At 42.4% G+C, this 20,536-nt stretch overlaps 1 protein-coding gene across 1 annotated transcript in view; it reads left to right on the top strand.

Moving 5' to 3' along the window:
• PRMT8 (protein arginine methyltransferase 8) overlaps nucleotides 1–20,536 on the top strand; it is a 108,578-nt gene that overhangs the window by 78,650 nt on the left and 9,392 nt on the right. The window contains exons 5-8 of the mRNA XM_006265394.3: nucleotides 2,313–2,455; nucleotides 2,881–2,968; nucleotides 9,280–9,395; nucleotides 17,073–17,223. Coding sequence (XP_006265456.2) covers nucleotides 2,313–2,455; nucleotides 2,881–2,968; nucleotides 9,280–9,395; nucleotides 17,073–17,223 — 498 coding nt within the window. The remainder of the gene's footprint in view (nucleotides 1–2,312; nucleotides 2,456–2,880; nucleotides 2,969–9,279; nucleotides 9,396–17,072; nucleotides 17,224–20,536) is intronic.

Below are 20,536 nucleotides of genomic sequence, written 5' to 3'. Positions count from 1 at the left end.
ATGCTTCATCCACCACAGCACCACAGTGGTCATGAGCTTACCTCAAGGTATGTAGAAAAAGACTTTTAAAGCTGTGCCTCTGTCCAAATTGCTGATTCATCAAATTAGCATCAAAGCTTCAGATTCAGCCAAATCGAATCGGGGCAGTGATCCAAATCAACGGATTGAATCACTGTCCCCAATTCGGACCGACTCTGAATTGAATAGGGCCTGTTTCGCACAGCCCTACATGTGAGCCCAAAATCTTGCAAATAAAGAATTTTCTTTTGCACCTATTTAGTTGGTCTAATAAAAGATATTGTCTCTACCACACTGACTACTTTTGCTTTTTAGGTCAACATGGCTACAACATTTACCCCTCAGATTAACATACACACTTTCCACATTTTGATCTCCTGCATCATTTTCCAGCCCCTGCATTACCTGCTATATCTCGTTGGTTAATTGCTCGAGGACAGGCAAGCTGAGAATAAGTTGAATAAGCTGATAGGAAACTGAGAGAAAACAAATTGGTGTGGAGGTAGGGGCAAACCTGGCGAGAACACAATGGCCTAGGTCAACAAGCAGATCTCAGCAACTACAACATTGGTGCCATGTTGTCAGATGGAGATGGCTATGCTGAGTTAGACTCCTCAGCACCTATAAGTACTGCCTAAGGACCATCAGATCCTTAAGAGTAGGATTTACAAAATCTAGTGAGGAGTTGCCTGAATGAACCAATAGGAGGCACCAGGATACATGGGGACCTACTTGCCTTGGGGATTTTACCAGCCAAAAATTTAGGCATCAATACAGAGGTGCTGTGTAGGGGGTACACATGGGTGCAAGCACACCCCCTGTGCATGGTGGTGCACACCCTGCAAAAAGGCACTGCCGACACTTGGCAGAACCTGCGGGTGGTCACTGCTCACCACCCCACTGCTGGCACCACGGGTGGCGTCTGCAGGCAGTCCATGTTTGCCCCTATCTGCAGTGCCTGCAGGTGGTCGTTGATCGTGGTTGGTGCTCACTCCCCCTCCCCCCCGCTGCCGACAGTGCCGGCAGCGTCTGTAGGAGCTCCCTGCTCACTGCCACCAGGCTCCTGCTGTCGGCAGCGCAGCCATGCCCCCCGCAGCTGCTGGGGACACGTGCTGTTCATGCATCAAGAAATATTAGGTGTATACATGGTTAAGTAGAGAAAGTCATTGATATGACTTCAAAATTATACTCATCTAAATTACATCAGAATTTGGTCTGATGTCATGAGAATATGATGCAGACAGACAGCTCAACCTAGAAGTTCTGGGCTACAGGCTGAATGATTTAAGGTATTAATAAAAATTAAAAGTTTTTTTTTTTTTTAAAGGCTAGAATTTCAGACCTTTAAACTGTTGTATGTGGGGACAAAAAATCCTAAAAGAATTTGTTCTGCAGCAACTTTGTTTTATTGCAATGAGGCATGATGGATTGTAGTGCCCAGAATGCATTTTTCATATTTCTTCATGAGAAAAAGTGCTAATTTGTTCAATTCTCATTGGCACTGGGAAAAGTGTCACATCAGTTAAGCCTACAAGAATTCAATGAAATTACAGAAATGCAAAATAGGTTAAGGGAAATCAGGAGGGGATCTGTCCATCAAAAAGGGAAATTTGGAAGGGAAAGGGGAAGTGACCTACTAGTCTACCTAAAGATACAAGTGTAGAAGGCTTCTTGTGCGTCTCTAAACCAGTCACGAAAGACCTGGGAAGGTTTTGGGAGGAGGCAGCTAGGGAAAGACTGACATTGGAATAAGCCATGAATTCAGAGAAGGCACAGAGTATGGTCTTAGGTGGTGCAACCTGTATTTTGCACAACTCGGCTTTCACACGCACACCAAATACATTAGGAGGCATTCCTGTTAGGTTCTTAAATAGTTCTGGAATCTGAACGAAGTACCAAGTTAGGTGGGCTCAGGGTTTTATCTAAATACTTTGCATCCCTCTATTGAATATCTAGAGAGATGCCAGGTCCCAAAGAGTTCATAATCTAAGATGCTGCAAGTGATCAGGTAAGGAATGGTTTTTAAACATATGTTTTTTCTTTTTTTTTATCTTGATAGTATCGCTATCACTTTAAACAGCTGATAAGGGTTTTTCACTGCTATATGCAGTATAGACAGAATCCTCTTCTGACTGATCCTGGTTTTATACTTGTTTAACTCCACTGACTTGTGTGGAGTCACTTGAGAGCTACAGGAGAATGACAATTGAATTTATACTAATATTCATCAATGAGGTGCATCTAGTCGGGCATTTTATTATGTGAAATGTGTATCTTTTGGGTTCTTTTTTCAGTAATCACAATATTTAAGGGTAAAGTGGAAGAAGTTGAATTGCCTGTGGATAAAGTAGACATCATCATCAGCGAGTGGATGGGTTACTGTCTTTTCTATGAGTCAATGTTAAACACAGTCATCTTTGCCCGGGACAAGTGGCTGGTAGGTGCTCTGCATGTCATACTCCTCACTGGAGGAATGGTTGTTTATTTCCTGACTGCAAGCTTTCCCTACCCCCGGCATCATCACCACTACTGCCCAACACAGTGACATCTCCAAGTGCTGTGTTGTAGGCTTTAAACAGAAAGATTAGCATGGGCATCTCAGTAATCTGAGAGACCTCGCGTTTTAAAAAGCTTTGCCTTTGAGTGACAGCTGGTGCAATTCAGATAGACACCATTTATCTAATGACATTGCCACAGGATGCCAAAATTTCTGAGATATTAAAGCTGATGTGACACTCTGAAGGAAAACAATAAAGGCATGCAAGGGGGTGCTTGTCTGGTTTTTGTATGTGCAGTTCAAAATGTGATGTCTTTGTCAGGTGAATAGATTACGAGATCCATTTCCCCACAATTCATCAACAGAAACCTGGAGGGCTTATGTTTCCAGACCGGGCTGCTTTGTACGTGGTAGCAATTGAAGACAGACAGTATAAGGACTTCAAAATTCACTGTAAGTATGTGTTTAATAACATTCCTCCTATGTAATCATCTCCATGAAGATATTTGATTTGTGGCAAGAGAGTGGTCTCCCAGGTTATTCCTACTGGATGCTTTGGGTCTGAATCATAAAGCCTGGTTTTATACCAGAGCAACTTTTATGACCTTAGTTCTAATTTACAATGGTATAGCTGAGGAGAGAATCCGTCTTGTTCATTATGAAATCAAATAGTTGGACAAGACAACTGTTCAGACACTCCTGCAGGTGGACGTATTGAATGTGATTGTTATTATTGCCTGGAATAATTAGACAATGCCATGTCATTTGCAGATCTGTTCTTCATTTTAATAGGCCAGATCTTCAGCTGGGGTAAAAATCAGCCTAGCTCTGTTGCCTCCAGTGGAACGAGGCTCCTATATATTATATAGGGGAGGGAGAGAGAGAGAGAGAGAGAGAGAGAGAGAGATCTACTGTGGTTAGTCTATAAGGTGTAAATCTACCCTGCCTTAAAGATTCCTCTACACTGGTCAAGGATCTGTCCCAAGGATGTTAAGGCTATTGATTCCCATTCCCAGGCGTTCTGGCAATCTCAGTGCCTTTTAATACATAAGCCTCACCTCCTGATCTTAGGTTTTGCATAATTACATCTTTTTTGGATCCAAGGGGTTTGGTTCTGATATCCCCTGAATCAAGGTAGATTAGGAGTAATTCCAGCAATACACTGCTGGAGCTACATCACTTAAAACTGGGTATGAGCAAGATCAGAATGAAATTAAATGAAGTGGCTCAGTCACTTGTGAATTAAACCAGGGTCAATGAAATGAAAACATGCTTCTGATTCCAGCATCACATTCCAAGACGCAAATAGCTTTCACTCCTTGAATATCAGTCCTTTTTTCTTGGTGAGGGGGCTGGGGTTGACTCTTCCTTCAGTATTTGTTTTGCAAGTGCCTGGTTGCACCTGCTGAGAACAATAATCCTGCCACATTGCTGCAAGCTCCCCTCTGGCAAAGTTTTGCAAAAGGAGAAAATGTTGAGAAAGTCAAGGAAATGTGAGTGCCAGGTCACAAACACAATATCCAGAAAAACTCATTAGGTTGGGGGTAAGCTTAAGAAACTGCATCAATAATTGAAAATGCATGGATGTGAGGGAATATTCATGAATATGTGATTGATCTTTGGGGGTTTTTTTAAACAGAAACTGTTGCACCCTAAATAATTCTTTAATGCTAACCTAAATGTGGAATTCCATGCATGTTAGAGGGAGTTTTCATTTAATGCACCATTCCTTAGTGCTATTTGGAATGGATAGCATAAAAGTCTATACTTTTTGCTTTCCATAGAGAAAGCATTCAGATGGCATTTGTACTATTTCCTGTTTTTAAACCAGTGAGTATAGCAGTAATTTGAGTAGAGACATAACTGGCAGTTTTGGGCCCTGTGCACTGGCTGAGAGGGCAGTGGTAGCAGCTGCTGTTTTTGCAGCCTCCTTATGTTGTTGCCAGTAGTGCTGTGCAAATCTTTGGGTGCTGATTTGATTTGGAGGCGATTCGGCCTGATTTGGTGGCCGAATCTCTGAATCTGAATCAAATCAGGGGACTGATAAAAAGGTCCAAATTGATTTGAAGCTCTCTGAATCAATTGGGAAAAGATTCGGAGAGCTTCAACAATTCAGGCAGTCCCTGCCCACTGCAGCAGGGAGCTGGAGCCGGATTCGGAGCTGGTAAGTAGGGGGAGGGGAGGGACTGGAGGAGGAGGGAGGGGATAATGGGGGGGACCGTTGCAGGCCCCATCCCCTGCCTGCTTCCCCAGCCCCCCTGAGCACCTCCCCACCCTCACCTGCTCCCCAAAAACCAAAAAAACTCTCAGACTTACCAACTCCTGCAGCAACCTTGGGGCTTTGGGGGGCTTGTGCACAACCCCCCACGTGGCACGGGGATTGCCCACTCTTTTTTTCTTAAAGGATCAGAGCTGGGGAGGGCAGGGCAGCCATGGGGGGGTTGGGGCAGAGTCCCCCACACAGTGTGGGGCAGTGGGGATTGCCCCCCGCTTCCCCCGCAGCACCTGGTGAATCGGGGCTTTTTTTTTTTCAAAGTGCCAGGAGCTGGGGCAGGCAGGGCAGCCATTGCCGGGGCTGGGAGAGTGGGAGGGGGATGGGCCTGGCTGATTTGGAGATTCGGCTGAATCGATTCGGGACAGTGATTCAAATCACCAAATCAGGCAAACCCAAATCCGAAGTGAATACTAGCTGCTTCACACAGGCCTATTGCCCAGGACTGATGCTCTTGTCACCCCACCTTAGCTGTACTACTGAATTTAAGCAGGTTACAAAAGATACTGTCAAGAGTTTAAGCAGTGAAGCGTGATAGTTTATTAATGTTGGACGCAATGATTTCTTTGCGTGATACCTTTTATTGCACCAACTGCACCCAAAGATATCACCCAAAGTAATTCTTGCCTTTTGTGTAATTCCCAGACCAGTGGTTCTCAACCTCTTTAGATTCAAGGTACCCCTTGGAAAGCATCAGCTGTTAGTTTTCACTTGTTTTTTGACTACATAAAAATAAAGGAACAATTCTTCTGTTGCAAAGAACTCAGAAAAAGCATATGACTGTCAGACTGGTTTTGACACTATGGTCAGACTGGTTTTGACACTATGGATTCCTATTTATAATGTCTAGGTTTATGCAGTGAATCATGTTTGCAGACCTAATAGTGCTAACATTGTGTGGCACCCTACACAACACCCTTAAAAGGATCTCAAGATCCCCAGGGTGTTGTTAGCAACCTCTTTGAGAATCACTGGCCTAGATCACCATGGCTCCAACATCACTCTAACCCTACCATAGTTTATTAATAGAACTTGTCAAAATGGCAACTCCTTAAAATTTGGCATCATTAACCTTTATTAGTTTTCTTCAACATTTTCTCTGAATTTTTTTTTAGTGGAAATTTTATATATTTTTTTCGTAACTCCCGTCAGTGGGAAAAGAACTACTGTGTCTTTTCTTTTTTTAAATGTCCCTCCCTCCCCCTCCCCCCCACACACTCGATAGGATGTTTATCTGATCAAAACAATGCTTTGCAAGGAGTTACACAAAAATGTTTTGACCCAAAAAGGCACAGAAAAGACAAGGCATTTTCTGTGTAAATAAAAGCTTCATTAAAAAAAATTCAAACAACTCTTCTTATTAAGAACATATGCTATGATGGTCTGCATGGGCTTGGAACACAAATCCTAGGGTCAGTCTCCCTTCAGGCACAAGCTCAGTTTCCCTTCTTTTCTCAAGCATCTAGTTCCAGCCTAAGGACTTGACAATTTCACAATAAGAAAAGGCTTGATCCTACTCTAATTGGAGTCAATAGCAAGTCTTAGCTTTGTTTTTCCATTAGAAGATAAAAGCAACCCCCCTTGCACCATTCAAAGGAAGACATTGGCCCCAGTTTGGGATAATTATAAAGGTTGTCTATAATATCTACAGGAAATTGTGTCTTCTCCTTCTTGTCCATAATCTGGAATATGTCCACCTATTTCCTGTGTCAGAAACAGCCAGTCTCTTATACAAAGAAATCATCAGAGATCCATAATGTTTTATGAAGCACGTTTCTCAAAGTAACACATCTCACTTCCTGCACTGAAGAAGCACACATTGGTATCTTTTCACTCTCTTTCCCTGGCTGTTTTCTACTTACCCTCCTATATCTTGATTACTTTCCTTCCATCACATTCCATGCATGTGCTTTCCCCAATTACCATCTTTATTCAAATAGAAGACAACCCTGATTATAAGACAGCCTCCCCCTCCCCACAATAATTAGATTCTATATATGGAAAACTGATAAATTTGTTGTAATTTCCTAGGTACAGAATCTAACTATTGGAGGTTTGCCTTGAATTTCTCCCCCTCCTACTGCTACAACAGGGAAAATAAGCGTGTGTGTGTGGGGGGGGGGGGGGGTCGGTCAGATAGCCCCTTTGCTCTTAACTTCTCCCCACCTTGATCCTCTGGCGACACCTTTCCCTTCTTCCTACTGTCGGACCCTGCTGTTCCTGAGCACATGAAAGTGAAGAGTAAATCTGCAAACAATAACCTTGAAGGGAACTAAGGGCATGGGTACAATATGCAAATTGATACAACTATATTTAATTTAAGAAGAAGGGAAGGGACTGCCAGGGGAACAACAACATTCCAACCTTACTGTTTTCTTTCAGGACTTTCTTTTTTTTTTTGTTGCTAATTTCATCTTTTCCCAAAACTATTTGCACCTTTGGCATTTGTCCTTCTTTGCCCTCTATTTCTTTCACTCCTATCCCATCCTGCTATTTCATTTCTTCCTCTCTCCTTCCTCTTGAGAGGGGGTACAAGAACATTGTTCACATTCCAAATGCAAGGCTGACTGTTCTAGAGGGTACTCAAAATGCATGAGATTGTTTCAAAGCATTACGAGATATACAGTGTTTTGAAATAAGTCTTAAGATTTTCAGTAGATTCACATAGCTTTACATCCAGAAAAGACCATTGTACTCATCTAGTGTGACCCCTGCATAATACTGCCATAGAATTTCATCTAGTGCTACTTGCGTCAAGCTCTTATCTTATGGCTGAGCTCCAGGATATTCTTTTAGAAAGGCATCCTATGTTGATTTAAATACTTCATATGATGGAGATCCCACTACTTCCTGGGGTAAATATTCCCTTTCAGGTGCTTTTATTCTAGCTCTTTTCTTTTCTCTCTTTCTTTTCTCTCCATAAAGGACTGAGAACTTGGCTGTTTAAAAATGAAAGCTGAGATTCTCTTGCAAGTCACAGGAATTGGGGCTTTCAGGGAAACAAAAAAACACCCCAAAGATTGGATAACCGAGGATAAAAACATTATGTCAAGAGTCACCTCCCTCCCATCAAATGTATATGAGCTGACAACCCAGGCAATGGATAATATTAGCAAAGAACAAATCTTTGCTGAATACATTCAGTTTAGAAACATAGTGACCTTTTGTTACTGCTGCCAATTTTGACCCTGCTGGGAACACCAAGAACTCAACCACTGTGTTCTGAGAAGAAAAAGCATTTGCAAATTTGCTCCCTACTGTAGTTTGTCAATTTACCTCATTTGTTCTCATGCATAATAACATTTTTTAAATGCTCATAGTACTTTTCTAGCCATTCTTCCCCTCAGCACATACTGTAGCCTACATAACTTTTATAACTTTCAGATTAGATTTTTTTTTAAATAGGGCACTCAGGTTTAATGGAATTTGACTCATCCAGTTCAGGAGCCTGTAAAAGATTTTACTTTTTTGGAGGGCTTTTTTTTCCCTTTTTAAGCTAACAGTTCCTGGCGCTTTATCACAAAGAAATGTCAAGCACAAGAGCACAGCCAGTGTACTTTTCCCTAGGGGACTGCTTGTTCAAGAAAAGAAACTCAGCAAGACAAAAGGCACTTACTGGTACAATCATCAGAAGAGTTGTAATACCCAGGACGCTCAACTCAGTTTGCAAGCCTTTGAGAAGGAGAACATTTTGCCTGGAAGTGGAATCTAGAGGTCAGAGCAAGAAAAAAAAAAAGATTGAGAACCTCTGTCTTATACAATCATTATACTGTAGGGTTGGAAGGGACTTCAAGTGTTAGGCTGATTTGCTATGTGATTTTGAGCAATTCACTTAAATACCTAAAAGGTGTGGACAAAACACATTTATACTGCCTTTACACAGGTGTAAATGCAGAGTGGACACAGGATGCATCAGTGTCAATCACACCACTCTAGGATAAAGCCAGGAAGTCAGGAGTAACTATACCACGGTGTAAGTTATGCAGGTGTGGGGGTCATGTATGCACAGTTCCAGTAAATTTCAACCTATGGTAGCCATTTCCTTAAAACACATAGGATATTACCAATCCTGTTCCACCCAGTGAGGAGGCACTATAAAACGCCTACTGGGGACAGCTGAAGAGCTGGTTTTTGTCCTATCTAGACACCACTGTAATTTACAACAATCTGCAAATCAGTGTCAATTACCCCATGTATTTACTTCAGGTATCTTCAACCAAAGTCTTCAAAAGTGTCAACTTAAGTCAGGCATCTTAGTTTATAAATGAGGCAAAAAGTGAGATACTCAGACTTAGAACCTGCTTTTGAAACTGTGGGTCTTATTCTTAAGGTGCCCAGGTTATATCATCTTTAACATAGGGATGTACCACTTGTCTCTTTCACTGGGGAGGGGAGGGGGGAGGTAAAAGTGAGTTGTTTAAAACCCAGAAAAAAAATCCTGTGTGCATTTTTGTTACTACTGCCCTTTGACATATTAATTTTGCATTGACAGGGTGGGAGAATGTGTACGGCTTTGACATGACCTGTATTAGAGACGTAGCCATGAAGGAGCCCTTGGTCGACATAGTAGATCCAAAGCAAGTGGTGACCAACTCCTGCTTGATTAAGGTTTGGCAATTCTGAATGTGCCTAAATAGGAATATTTACACTTACTGTAGCACTTTTTGGAGATGGGCTGTTTTTATTTCTTTATCACTGTCCTTCTGTGCCTCTCAAGCTACAGACATCATTACAAACTGCTGTAAAATTAAGGAGGAAAATAATCTCTGTTTTCAAAACATCTAGTTCTAGCATGTTGCACATGTCGAATGTTATCCTTTCTGCTAAACATGAATACTAATACCTTGGTCACATATGGTGATACCCAAACTGCAAGATGGTACCCAAGAGTGGGAATTTGTGCTCATCTGGTTGCTGCTATAAGTGGATTTCTAAATGTAACTTCAGACGCTCACAAACTAAAAATATTTTTTTTTTGAGTAATCAGTTCAAATACTGGAAAATGAAGACTCGGTATATTTAGATATGCATTTTTATTGTTCTTCCTCCTTGCAAACAGACATTACAGATTTGTGATGGGAAGCTACTGGAGAGAGTTGTTAAATGAATTCTGGTTACAGCAAAAGAGACTCATCCATTAGCTTCTGATTCTGATGGAATTCCTTCAGCTTCCTTCCCAAATATGAGATCGGAATTTGGCCCTAAATCCTCAACATGATTTTTGTAACCTATCCTTTTCCCTTTCTGGCATCCTTCAGTGCCCTTCTTTTGTCCAGCTAGGGTCAAGATATGACCCTGGTCCTATTTAGCAATATACAAAATAAAGAACAACAGAGTGCTCACTATGCCCTGACAACTGTTCCTAACCCCAGGCTGAGAACCCATGGCATAGAAGAGCATGAGATGCTTCACAGATTTCCCTTCTTTCATAGCTAAACTGTATAGTCATTAGTTACATGGATAATCCCATTGAAGTCAACAGAATTGCTATCATGAAAAAGTCTATTTGCATGTGTAATGGTTTGTAGGATCTTATTCATGAAGCTGAAATGTACCTTTCTTTTCAAATAAGCCTGTTCTACTCTTCCTTGTGCCTGCCAGCCACAAATACAAACGTGTGTCTACATGAGTAACCAAAGAGCAAACAAATTCTTCCATGATGAGTGATTCTTATTTCAGGTTATAAAAGAAAAAACAATGGTAGATGTTTTATGAGACACCACCAAGTATGCGTGTGCATAAGTTCTGTCCATATTCAACTGAACACAAAATGGCTGGCTGATTTTAGAGAGACCTCATACCTTTGTGATTGAAAGCTCACAGAGTCCATAGAAAGCAAACAGTTGCAGAGTTAAATATGCCCTACACAAATAGGACAGCTGAACAGATCTATAACTCTAAATATGCTTTAAAAATGGAGTAAGCAAGAGAGAGATTGATAATGGAAGAACAAATGGTAGAACAGTTTGATTTCCCTGGTCCCTGTAAAAATATGTAGTCCACATCTAAAAATTAAATTAAAAAAAAACTATCAGTCAAATCCATGGACTGAATTTTTAGAAATGATTCTTACCATGTGCTATGCAAGCTAGCATCAAAAAAATAGGCAATCCAAGTATTAGCATAAAGTCCACTACTTTAGGACTTGTCTTCAGAGCTGCATTAGCTCAAGTTATCTACACTCAACACCTCATGAGTTAAATGCCTGAAACATTTTTTCTCAATTAACTAAAAAACTCTTTTTAAAACCCAGTATTGGGTCAACTCATACCAATTTTTTAAAAAGTTGTGGCTCAACCAGTGGACCCCCCAAAAAATTATTCACATTGCCCTAGGCAAAATGTACAACAGAAAATTGTAGGAAAGGCCAGCTAAGCCAACACAAAGCCAATAGTCTAAAAACATTGTTCTCCACAATCCAGTTCCATGTTGCAGCATAAAAAAGTTTGGGGCCACTCCTATAATTCTGAGACCATCAGCAGAGTAAGGGTGGTCAAGGACTAGAAACAAGGATTCAGGCCATGTCCAGGTGCCAGGAACTTGATGGAAGAGTATCTGTCCTGTTGAGTAACCTGCTGGACACTGAGAGGGCTGCTGGTTAAAAGCACAGCCACAACCCTGCAAATAACTAGGGCCAACTGAAGTAGCTGGCTGCTGGCAGTTAGGCCCACTTAGATAAATCAGGGACAACTAGGACTAGTCAACGCTGACTCCTGACAACACCACCACCTATACCAGTTCTGACTGGCCCCTAGACTTGTCTTCCCAGTGCTCCCCAGCTGTATTCCCTATCAGTTCTGCCTCCCCTCTACCATCTTGCTTGGGCTGCTCCTTGGGCTCTGTACCACCGCTCAAGGACCAGGAGCACAACTGCAGCAGTGTCATCTTATTCCCTTCCTGCTTCCTGTCTGCCTTCCTCAGCCAGATGCTTCAGGGAGAATAGGTGGAAGGAGCAGAAGAACTTCCCTGGTTCTTCACAGAAACGGGCCAGAGGAGGCAGAGCTGTTCTGGGTATCAAGCATCTCCCTACTCCCCTTCCCCAATTCCCTCTTGTCAGGGTTTTATAGTGGGTAGGAAGGAGGAGGAGGAGAGCTGTGATTGCTTCTCAAGTGGCCCTGGTTGCCTGCTTTAATCAAAGAGGTAGGAAATTGTGGCAGGCAGCCAATTAGAGAGCTTTAGGCAAAGCAGATTTTTGAGAGAGGACTAGGGATTGTCTTATCAAGGCCAAGCTGGCCTGAGCCCTGGATGAAATCCCATCATTCAGGAAAGCCTTGAGCATAAGTAATGCTGCTATCTCTTTGCCCTCACTATTGAAATTTGAGAGGAAAAGTCCCATTCCCTTCCTTTAATCCCTCCCATGACATTCATATACTCTTAAAATGACTAGTGCCACTTGGAGCCCAGGGCAGAGGCAGGCCCTCTACTCCCCCAACAACAAAAAGCATCATTGTCTCTGCCTCTGTACATGCGGGGGAGGCTCTCAACATGCATATCCCACTTTATGCTTCTGCACATGCTCCATTTGCAATCTGGTCCTATGTATTTAGTTGCTATTTTTACGACTCTCATTGTTTCTCAGTTTAACACTTTTTCTTTTTCTTCTTCTTTTTAAATTAGGGACTCTATTTTGACCAGACTTACACTCAATTATGCCCAATTTTTACATAATTTAGAAAAAAATGTGGTGGAGCATGGCTTTTCTGTCTAATTTTATGCAAAATTATCATTTAGCCACCTGGGATTTTGACTGAGTAGCAGAACACGTATATCTGGTATAGGAATGCCTAGCAGGCGAAATGGAATGGAGGAACATTAGGAACAAGGACTGAGTCAGTTCTGAAAATGTACTATTTAATCAATAAAAAATTAATCTCTTTCTTGGGAAGGAAAATTAGAGAGTGGTTCTGCTCTACAGAATGCTACTTTTGTGACCAACACAGCTGTTCCCTATACATTTCCTGAGACTATCCTACTGACTTTGCTGGTGAAAGGAACTTTTTACTGCTTTAGATTTTGTATCACTGTGCAGAACCAACCCAAGGGAGTTGAATTATCTTCTCTACAGCAAGAGGGAGCTGGATTCTCTTCCCTACAGTGCCTCACCAACTGATTTTTTCTTTATATTTGATTCAGTGACATCTGTGAAAATGCACTGAAGACAATGGCACTGTGCAGCTGTTACCAGAGATCTGATTTGTCTTGCCAAGTCTTGGCCAAGTGACTATTTTTGTTTTGTTTCTCTTTTTGCTTTGGGTCCCTCTAGCTAGAAACATCATAAAGCAATTTGATTTTTCACATGATCAGTGGAAATCAGACCCCTTCAAAATGTGTCCACATTTGGGGCTCCCCAAACCACTGCTTTTGCATGAAAGTCCTTCTTACTGTTTGGGGTAAAGAAGGAAATTTCAAGCTGATTTTGTGCAAGAGAGTTTTAAAAAGTACTGTATTTATTCAAATCCAAGATGAGCCTACAATATTACATTCTAGATATGGAAGATTAATTCTTTTTAATTGTTCATAATTTTCCATGTCTAGAATCTAATTACTGGAGGGTCATCTTAAATCTGCACCCCTCCCCCCCCTAAAAAAACAAACAAAAAACCCAACAAACTTCCTTCTTCTACCTTCAGGAGTACTGATAGAAGGGGGGCAATTGGTGGGGCGGGGTCAAGCAGGAGATGCTGGCACAAAGGGGAGCAGGCAGGAGTTGTGCAAGTGGGGAGGGCAGGCAGCAGGGTATTCAAGTGGCTGCCACCCCCTTCCCCCCACCCCACCCCTTTTACCTTCTGTTTGCAGCTCTGGCTCTGCCTGGGACCCTGCTCTGACTGGGAGCATGCAGCACAGAGTTGGGACCAGAGCTGCTGCCCCTGCTGCATGTCTAGGCTGGAGTAGGTCCCCAGTCAAAGCTGGAGCTGCAAGAAGATAAGCTGCAGCGGAAAGCAAAAGCTACAGGGTGGGGGGAGCAAAGGCTTTGGGGGGGCAGGGGGGCAGCAGCTGTAGCTGCAACTTTGAACTCAGGTTTGGGTTTGCTACTCCTCCCCTCCTGGCTTTTACTTGAATCTAAGATGAGGGGCGCCTCCCCCATGTTGGATGGTGGGACAGCCTTGTCTTAGATTCAAGTAAATTAGGTAATCTTCTTCTGTTTCACTTGTAAAATGTGCATACTTTTTAGGATATCATTGTAAAATAATAAATATAGAGCCCCTGCATCACTTTTTATTCAGAATTACTTTTTGCTAGTGAACAACACTTTAAAGCAATCTAAGTGGTTTTAAGTTGGACCACTTATAAATGTATAACAGATAATTCAATGACTCAGCATGATAGGTAAGGCACGGTGACTTTGGCAACAATAAAATCATTTTCATCATGGGAAACTGCTCTTGAACAATATCTCTCTGATCTCATGCCGAAACAAGACTCTTGTTAAAACTAAGGCCATCTTGCCCGATATCTTTATCTTCTAAAAACAAAACAAAAAACACATGACTTGTGTTATCTATGAAAGGAAATCAACTGCCAGATTATAGTTGCATGTCTGTTTTTCTCTTTGTATGTCTTTATTATTGCCTGCAGTTATCAACATCTAGAATTGTATTCTATGCTCATGTATGTTTTAATCTCTGTTGCACTGGTATAGATCTGGAGAGACTCCAAGTCAGTAAAAGAGTGATTCTCAACCAGGGCCCCCTGGGTGCTGTGAGATCTTTTTAAGGGTGCCATGCAGTTTTAGCACTACCTACATGCCTACACATGATGCACAAGATAAACCCAGAAATTTCAAATGGGAATCCATAGTATCAAATAACATTCTGCCTTGTTGTGACCTTTCTGAGTTCTTTGCAACAGAAGAATTGCTCTATTTTTCTGTGGTCAGTATGAGTGAAGGCTAAGAGCTGTTCTTTTCAGTGGGGTGAATCTAAAAAGATTGAGAACTACTGCAGTAGAATGACTCCAGATTTAAACTGGTGTAATGAAGAGGAGCATCTGGCCCATGTTTTATTTTTAGACTTCTGTACTATAGAATAAACTTTTATGCCGCACTATGCAAGAATAGGGCTTTTTTAAAATTGATGTTCCTGCTTTTGATAAAGAAAGAATAATGCATGGTATAGCCAGCTTGTTGCCCAGTGCTTACACCTAACTATCAACATAAAAGGAAGTGAAAATGGGTATATTTTAAGCTGCACCATGAAATGCACCATTAGGAATGTTAGCGTACCTATACCATCCAGATAAGAATGAGCTTGGTATCCCGCCTCTTACAGTGTCCAGTATTCTGAGGCTAATAACATGTATATTACACCACCTTGTCAACTGTGCAATGCTGTACATAGGAATTGGAAGACCTCTCCCCATCTAAGTCTATAAACTGATGCCTTGAAGCATGAGATCTGAGTATCAGCATAAGTAAATTGTCTTGGAGGCTGCATCTGTGGCCGAACGCAATATTCAAGATTTATTGAAACTACATAATTTGCTTCTGTGGTCATAAAAAAAATCCCTCTGCTTCATATTTGGAATCCATTATTTAATACAAGACCAGAAAGCAGGGCCAGGAGACGTGAGGTCATTTCATACTTTGAATGTTCTGTTTGTTTAGCTCAACACAGATATTACATTTTCTTTTCTGAGGGAAAAAAAAGAAGTGCCCACATAAATCAAAGTGGACAGAAGTGGTCTTAGGTATTAACCAACTTGACAAATGTTCTTAACCAGAAATTAGACAAAGGTTTATGAACTCATCTTACCCTCATTGCTACTAAGGCTGGGTTATTCATTGCAATATTTCCAGACCTGGCCGAAGCAAGCTAATTTAAAAATCCAAATGAATATTCATGACATATTTTCTGCATTATTCACCCAGCTATATATCTGTGTGCAGTTCATACAAGTGATGAAAAATCCCTACATCTTCTATCAGGCCTGACACAGGTAAACAGATGTCTTATGCCTTAATTTTCTCACTGTTGCTGCTGCCAGCTTTCATGGCCTGCTTCCTTTCAGTCCAGCATCCGATTTCTCCTATGGGTGGACCCAGAATTTCAGAAAGGGGGTGCAGTAACTGTGACCTGCACTGAGAGGGTGGCTGCAGTGAGGGACTTTTTTGAATTCCCTCAAGCAGGTAAGAACCTTCCTTCCCCCCACTCCTTCCCCGTCTGTGCTCAGCGGCATGTTCCTTCCCCTATGCTCCCATCCCTACGCTCCCCCATCTGTTGCTGCCGCTGTCCCCAGCTGAACTGGGGTGGGTGGGGGAGCTCCAGAGCCGCTCCTGTCCTGCTCTGGCTGGGCTGCACGTGGAGCCAGACTTGGCTAGAGACAGCAGTGGCAGTGGACAGGTTTCCTTCCCCCATGCCTGCTCCTGGGCTGGCAGGGAACACAGGAGGACCAGGAAGGAGGAGTAGCCACCCCACTGCTGCTTCTGTCCTGGGCTGAGCCTGGCTCCATGCAGACCCCAGCTGGAGTGGACAGGAGTGGCTCTAGAGCTCTCCCCACCCCTGCCTGCATCCCCATCTCTGCCCCTGCCCCCAGGGCAGCCAGAGACAGTGGCAGCAGTGGGTGGGGGAGAAGAGAAGGGGGGCAGGGTGAGGCAGTGCTGAGCACAGAGAGGAAGGGAGGGAGGCGATTTTTACTTGCTTCAGAGATTGAAATAAAAGTCCTCAGCTGCTGCTTCCCTGATGTGGTCGACTGAAATGGGAGTGTCTGCAACACTATCCTCCCTGGATCCATTCCTGCCTAACCCCAAAGGCTTGTGACAGCCATGTTAACTGTCCTGTATTAGTCATTAAGTACCTGATTCTGCCATAGTTACTTATTTGAGTAACAACTACTCACACAAGTAATTATGAATCAGTCTTAAACCCCGCTTCTACTTTTCTACTTGCACCATAATTGGTCTTAAACCCCGCTTTTAGTTTTACTCTCTGTTATCAAGCATATTTTTATAATTTATTTCTAAGGACTGTCACTCTCAAAGGCAAACTTCCCTTCTAATGAGTGGCCCATCCATTGTTCTCTGCTGAGCTACAGAGTTAGTTGACTGGCTGCCTAGTTTAAAATCACCCATCTGGGTCATTTGCTGATTACATGGATGCTACTTTTCTAGAACATGCCACTGCTGTCTTAGAGCTACAGGCTGCAAGGTACCAACATTGCTGAATAATAAATAATATGCTTAAATACATCCCTCAGCATGTATAAACAGATCAGATCAGCTCGCCTACTAAATCCATACAAAATTCTGTTATGAAAAGGGCTTGTTCTTTGTCTTCCCTCTCAACACAGGAAGTGGATATTTATACCGTGAAGACTGAAGAACTGGCATTCACATCTGCATTTTGCCTCCAAATTCAGCGCAACGATTACATTCATGCCTTGGTCACCTATTTTAATATTGAATTTACGAAGTGCCACAAGAAAATGGGATTTTCTACAGGTAATCAGTATTTCTTCTCCCTAGTCTCACATTGCTAGGTGTATAATTATGTCTGGTGATCCTGATGGCCAGCATGTGAACATTTTTTTATGCGGATAAATAAAGCAGAAGGGCAAAATCAGGCATGTAATGGAGTCATCAGCTTCCTGGGAGTAACTTTTTTCTTCATGAAAAAAATCAACTTTTCAATGGAAAAAATAATCAAAGATCAAAATGTTTTGTTCAGAAAAACAAAATGGTTTGAGTCTGAAATCTCACTACAGAGCCTCTGGGGAGTTGTAATTTGGGTGCTTCAGATCCCCAATCTTCCCAAGAACTTAGTTCCCTTGCCATCCTAAATCTCTTGGATTCCCCTTTTGTGGAGGGGAGGGATATGTCAGAGAAATGTACTGGTCATGGTGCCTCATCATGGGACATGAAGGGGTTTGACAAATAGAGGCAGAGATACAGCTGGGCAGTTTTGCTCTTTGGGTAGCAGCAGCACATGGGGCACAGCAGTGGCCGGGCCACTGGCAGTTACTGTTATTTTTGTGCCTTTCCAAGTTGGCATCTGGGGCTAGTTCCCTGCTCACCCCCTATTAATTATGCTACGAAGCAGAAGAGGCTAGAGGTGTGATGCAACCAAACAATAGCCCCCATGAGGTGCCCAGATGGCAATATCCAAGTTAGCATATTTCAGACTTGTGCCAAAATATTTTAGTTTGAAGCCCAAGACACTTTGGGCATCTTTACACATGGTCCACGGTGGGAGTGGGGGGCACTTTAATTACAGTGGAGAGTCTCATAATTCGGCATCCTGCACTTAAAAATGGCAGCAGGGGTGCCTTAACTAAAGCTCATTGAATAAGCTTTAGTTAGATCACCCCAGCTGCTATTTTCAAGCATGGGGATGCTGAATACACATAATGCCGAGGTTGCTGAAGTGTGCTAATTAGCAGCCTCCAGCAAACTCAATTAATCGAGTCTGCTCTGACATGTTCTAATTAGAACATGCTGGGCCAGGCATCAGGCATGTGTATAGGTGCCCTTTGGTATTTAGGGACTCTTTTTTTCCCCCAAAAAACTGAAATTTTTGACAGAAAGCAGACAGTTACAAATATCATGTTGCCAACAATCCAGTTTTCAGTAGAAAACAATTTTGATAGATGTTGTTTGTTCATGATGTTGGCCAATAATAAAAATGCCTCTTACATTCTCTTTAAAATATGTTTACATTTCTGAACTGTGTAAACAGGACTTCATGCAAATGAGAATGTAGCCCTACAGAGAATGGAATAACAATAAGGAAAGAGGGGTGGGTACATGCATGCACAGTAGGGCTGTGTGAAATTTCACCTGGTGTTTTGTTTCGAAGCTGTTTCGATGCATTTCAAGCTCAAAACAGTGAAATCAAAATGAAACAAAAGCCTTCAAAACAGCTTCAAAACAAAAAAAGGCACTCGAAACATTTCAAAAGTTTCAAAATGTTTCGAGTTTCGAAACCAGGCTTACTTGGCTTCAGTGCTGGTTCCAGCTGGCAGCAACAGCCTCCTGTCATCCAGCAGGCAGATCAGGGGCCCGCCCACTCTCCTGGGAGGGCTGTGGGGCTGTGCTGGACTCCTCCTGGGGGTGCGGGCCCCTGATCTGCCTGCTGGATGACAGGAGGCTGGTGCTGCCGGCTGGGACCAGCGCTGGGCACAGCCCGCACCCAGGACCAGGAAGATCGGTGCTGCTGCTGCTGACCCCAGCCAGCAGCACCAGCCTCCTCTCATCTGGCAGGCAGATTGGGGGTCTGCACCCCAGGGAGGAGTCCAGCACAGGCTCCGCAATCCGCCCGGGGGTGTGGGCAATTCCCTGATCTGCCTGCCGGATGACAGGAGGCTGGTGCTGCCGGCTGGGGCCAGCAGCAGCACCGATCTTCCTGGCATGGGCTGTCCCCACTGCCAATCCCAGCCCAGCGGTGGCGCCAGCAGTGGTGGGGAGGGGCATATTGAACAGCCATATATGAAGCTGGTGGTGCAGAGTCAACACAAGCACTCTGCCCAGCATCGCAGGCCCCTCCAAAGCGCGGGGCTTGGGGCAGTCACCCTGATTCACACCCCCAGGGACAGCTCTGGCTATCACTGGGTGCAGAACAGTCTATGGGCAAAACAGCATCGAAACAGTGGAACAGTTTCAATGAAACAAAACAGAACTGTACTTAAAAAAAAAAACACGAAACTTGAAACAAAACACTGTTCTGTTGAAACGGGTGTCAAAGCGGGCTGCTGCTGTTTTGCACAGCCCTAATGCACAGGTGTGAAAAATATGGTATAAAGGGGCAGAGCTCTATTAAATGGAGCCATAAAACACCTGGCACCCTCATTAATGTAAGATTTTTAATGAGTGCACAGGCTGAGTTGGATGATAGTCAGATGTTAGGACCTATGATTAAATATTTAGGGATGTCTGAAATCCATAGCACATCAGTGTTGGTCTTGATTTAATTTGGCTTAATTTGACCCTTAGATTTTTCCAGTTAAAAATTTTACTGAAAACAACTCAAAGTAGAGATTAATGTAAATTCTTTGACATAGTTTTGGATTCTGGATCTGAAACTATGCATGATGCTAGTTGTCTGAGTTTGAGGAGCTTTTGGAAAGTTATTATATAATTTAAGGACCAGACTAGTCAGGAATTTTCAGACAAAACATATTTTTTATCAGAAAATGCCAATGTGCTAAATTCAAAATTTGTTTGTGAGAGAAGGGCAGTTTAGATACATTTCTTGATTAAAAAAAAGAAAATATAAGATTTAATATTGTCAAAACATCCTGGTTCAACATATTTTCAAGCTGGAAATGTTTGATTATTCTGTTTGAAATAGTACATCTTTTTTGGAAAGTTTATGTTAAAGAGGTTGAAATTAAAATGAATGATTTTGATTGACCTAATCCAAAATCCAGATGTTTGTGGAAATTCTTCCAACATTCAACTTTGCCCCAATTCAGGAGGATAACTTTCAAAAAAGCCTTGCCTCTTGAAAACTTGCAAAACCTCCAACATTCTCATACAGTGGGAAAATAATTTCCTGCTGCACTGAGTTGTAGTTGAAACTTTACCAGAATAGTTAAGATATACAAATGTCCTTGTGTAGACAGTTATACCACAACATGCACCTTATTTCCCGAAAGGAATGGAAGTAAGTATACATGGTGATATGAGGTACTTTTACACTAGCATGAGTGTCTCTACACCAAGGGAAATAACAGTATAAGTATTTCAGGAAAAAATACCACAGCTGTCACTGAAATTTTTATATTACTGCAACATCTGTATGTGGATGGAGCCTCAG

Source organism: Alligator mississippiensis, chromosome 4 (genome assembly GCF_030867095.1).
Source record: "Alligator mississippiensis isolate rAllMis1 chromosome 4, rAllMis1, whole genome shotgun sequence".
NCBI lineage: Eukaryota > Metazoa > Chordata > Crocodylia > Alligatoridae > Alligator > Alligator mississippiensis.
The sequence above is the reverse complement of the archived record's forward strand: the minus strand, read 5'-3'. Positions and strand labels throughout refer to the sequence as shown.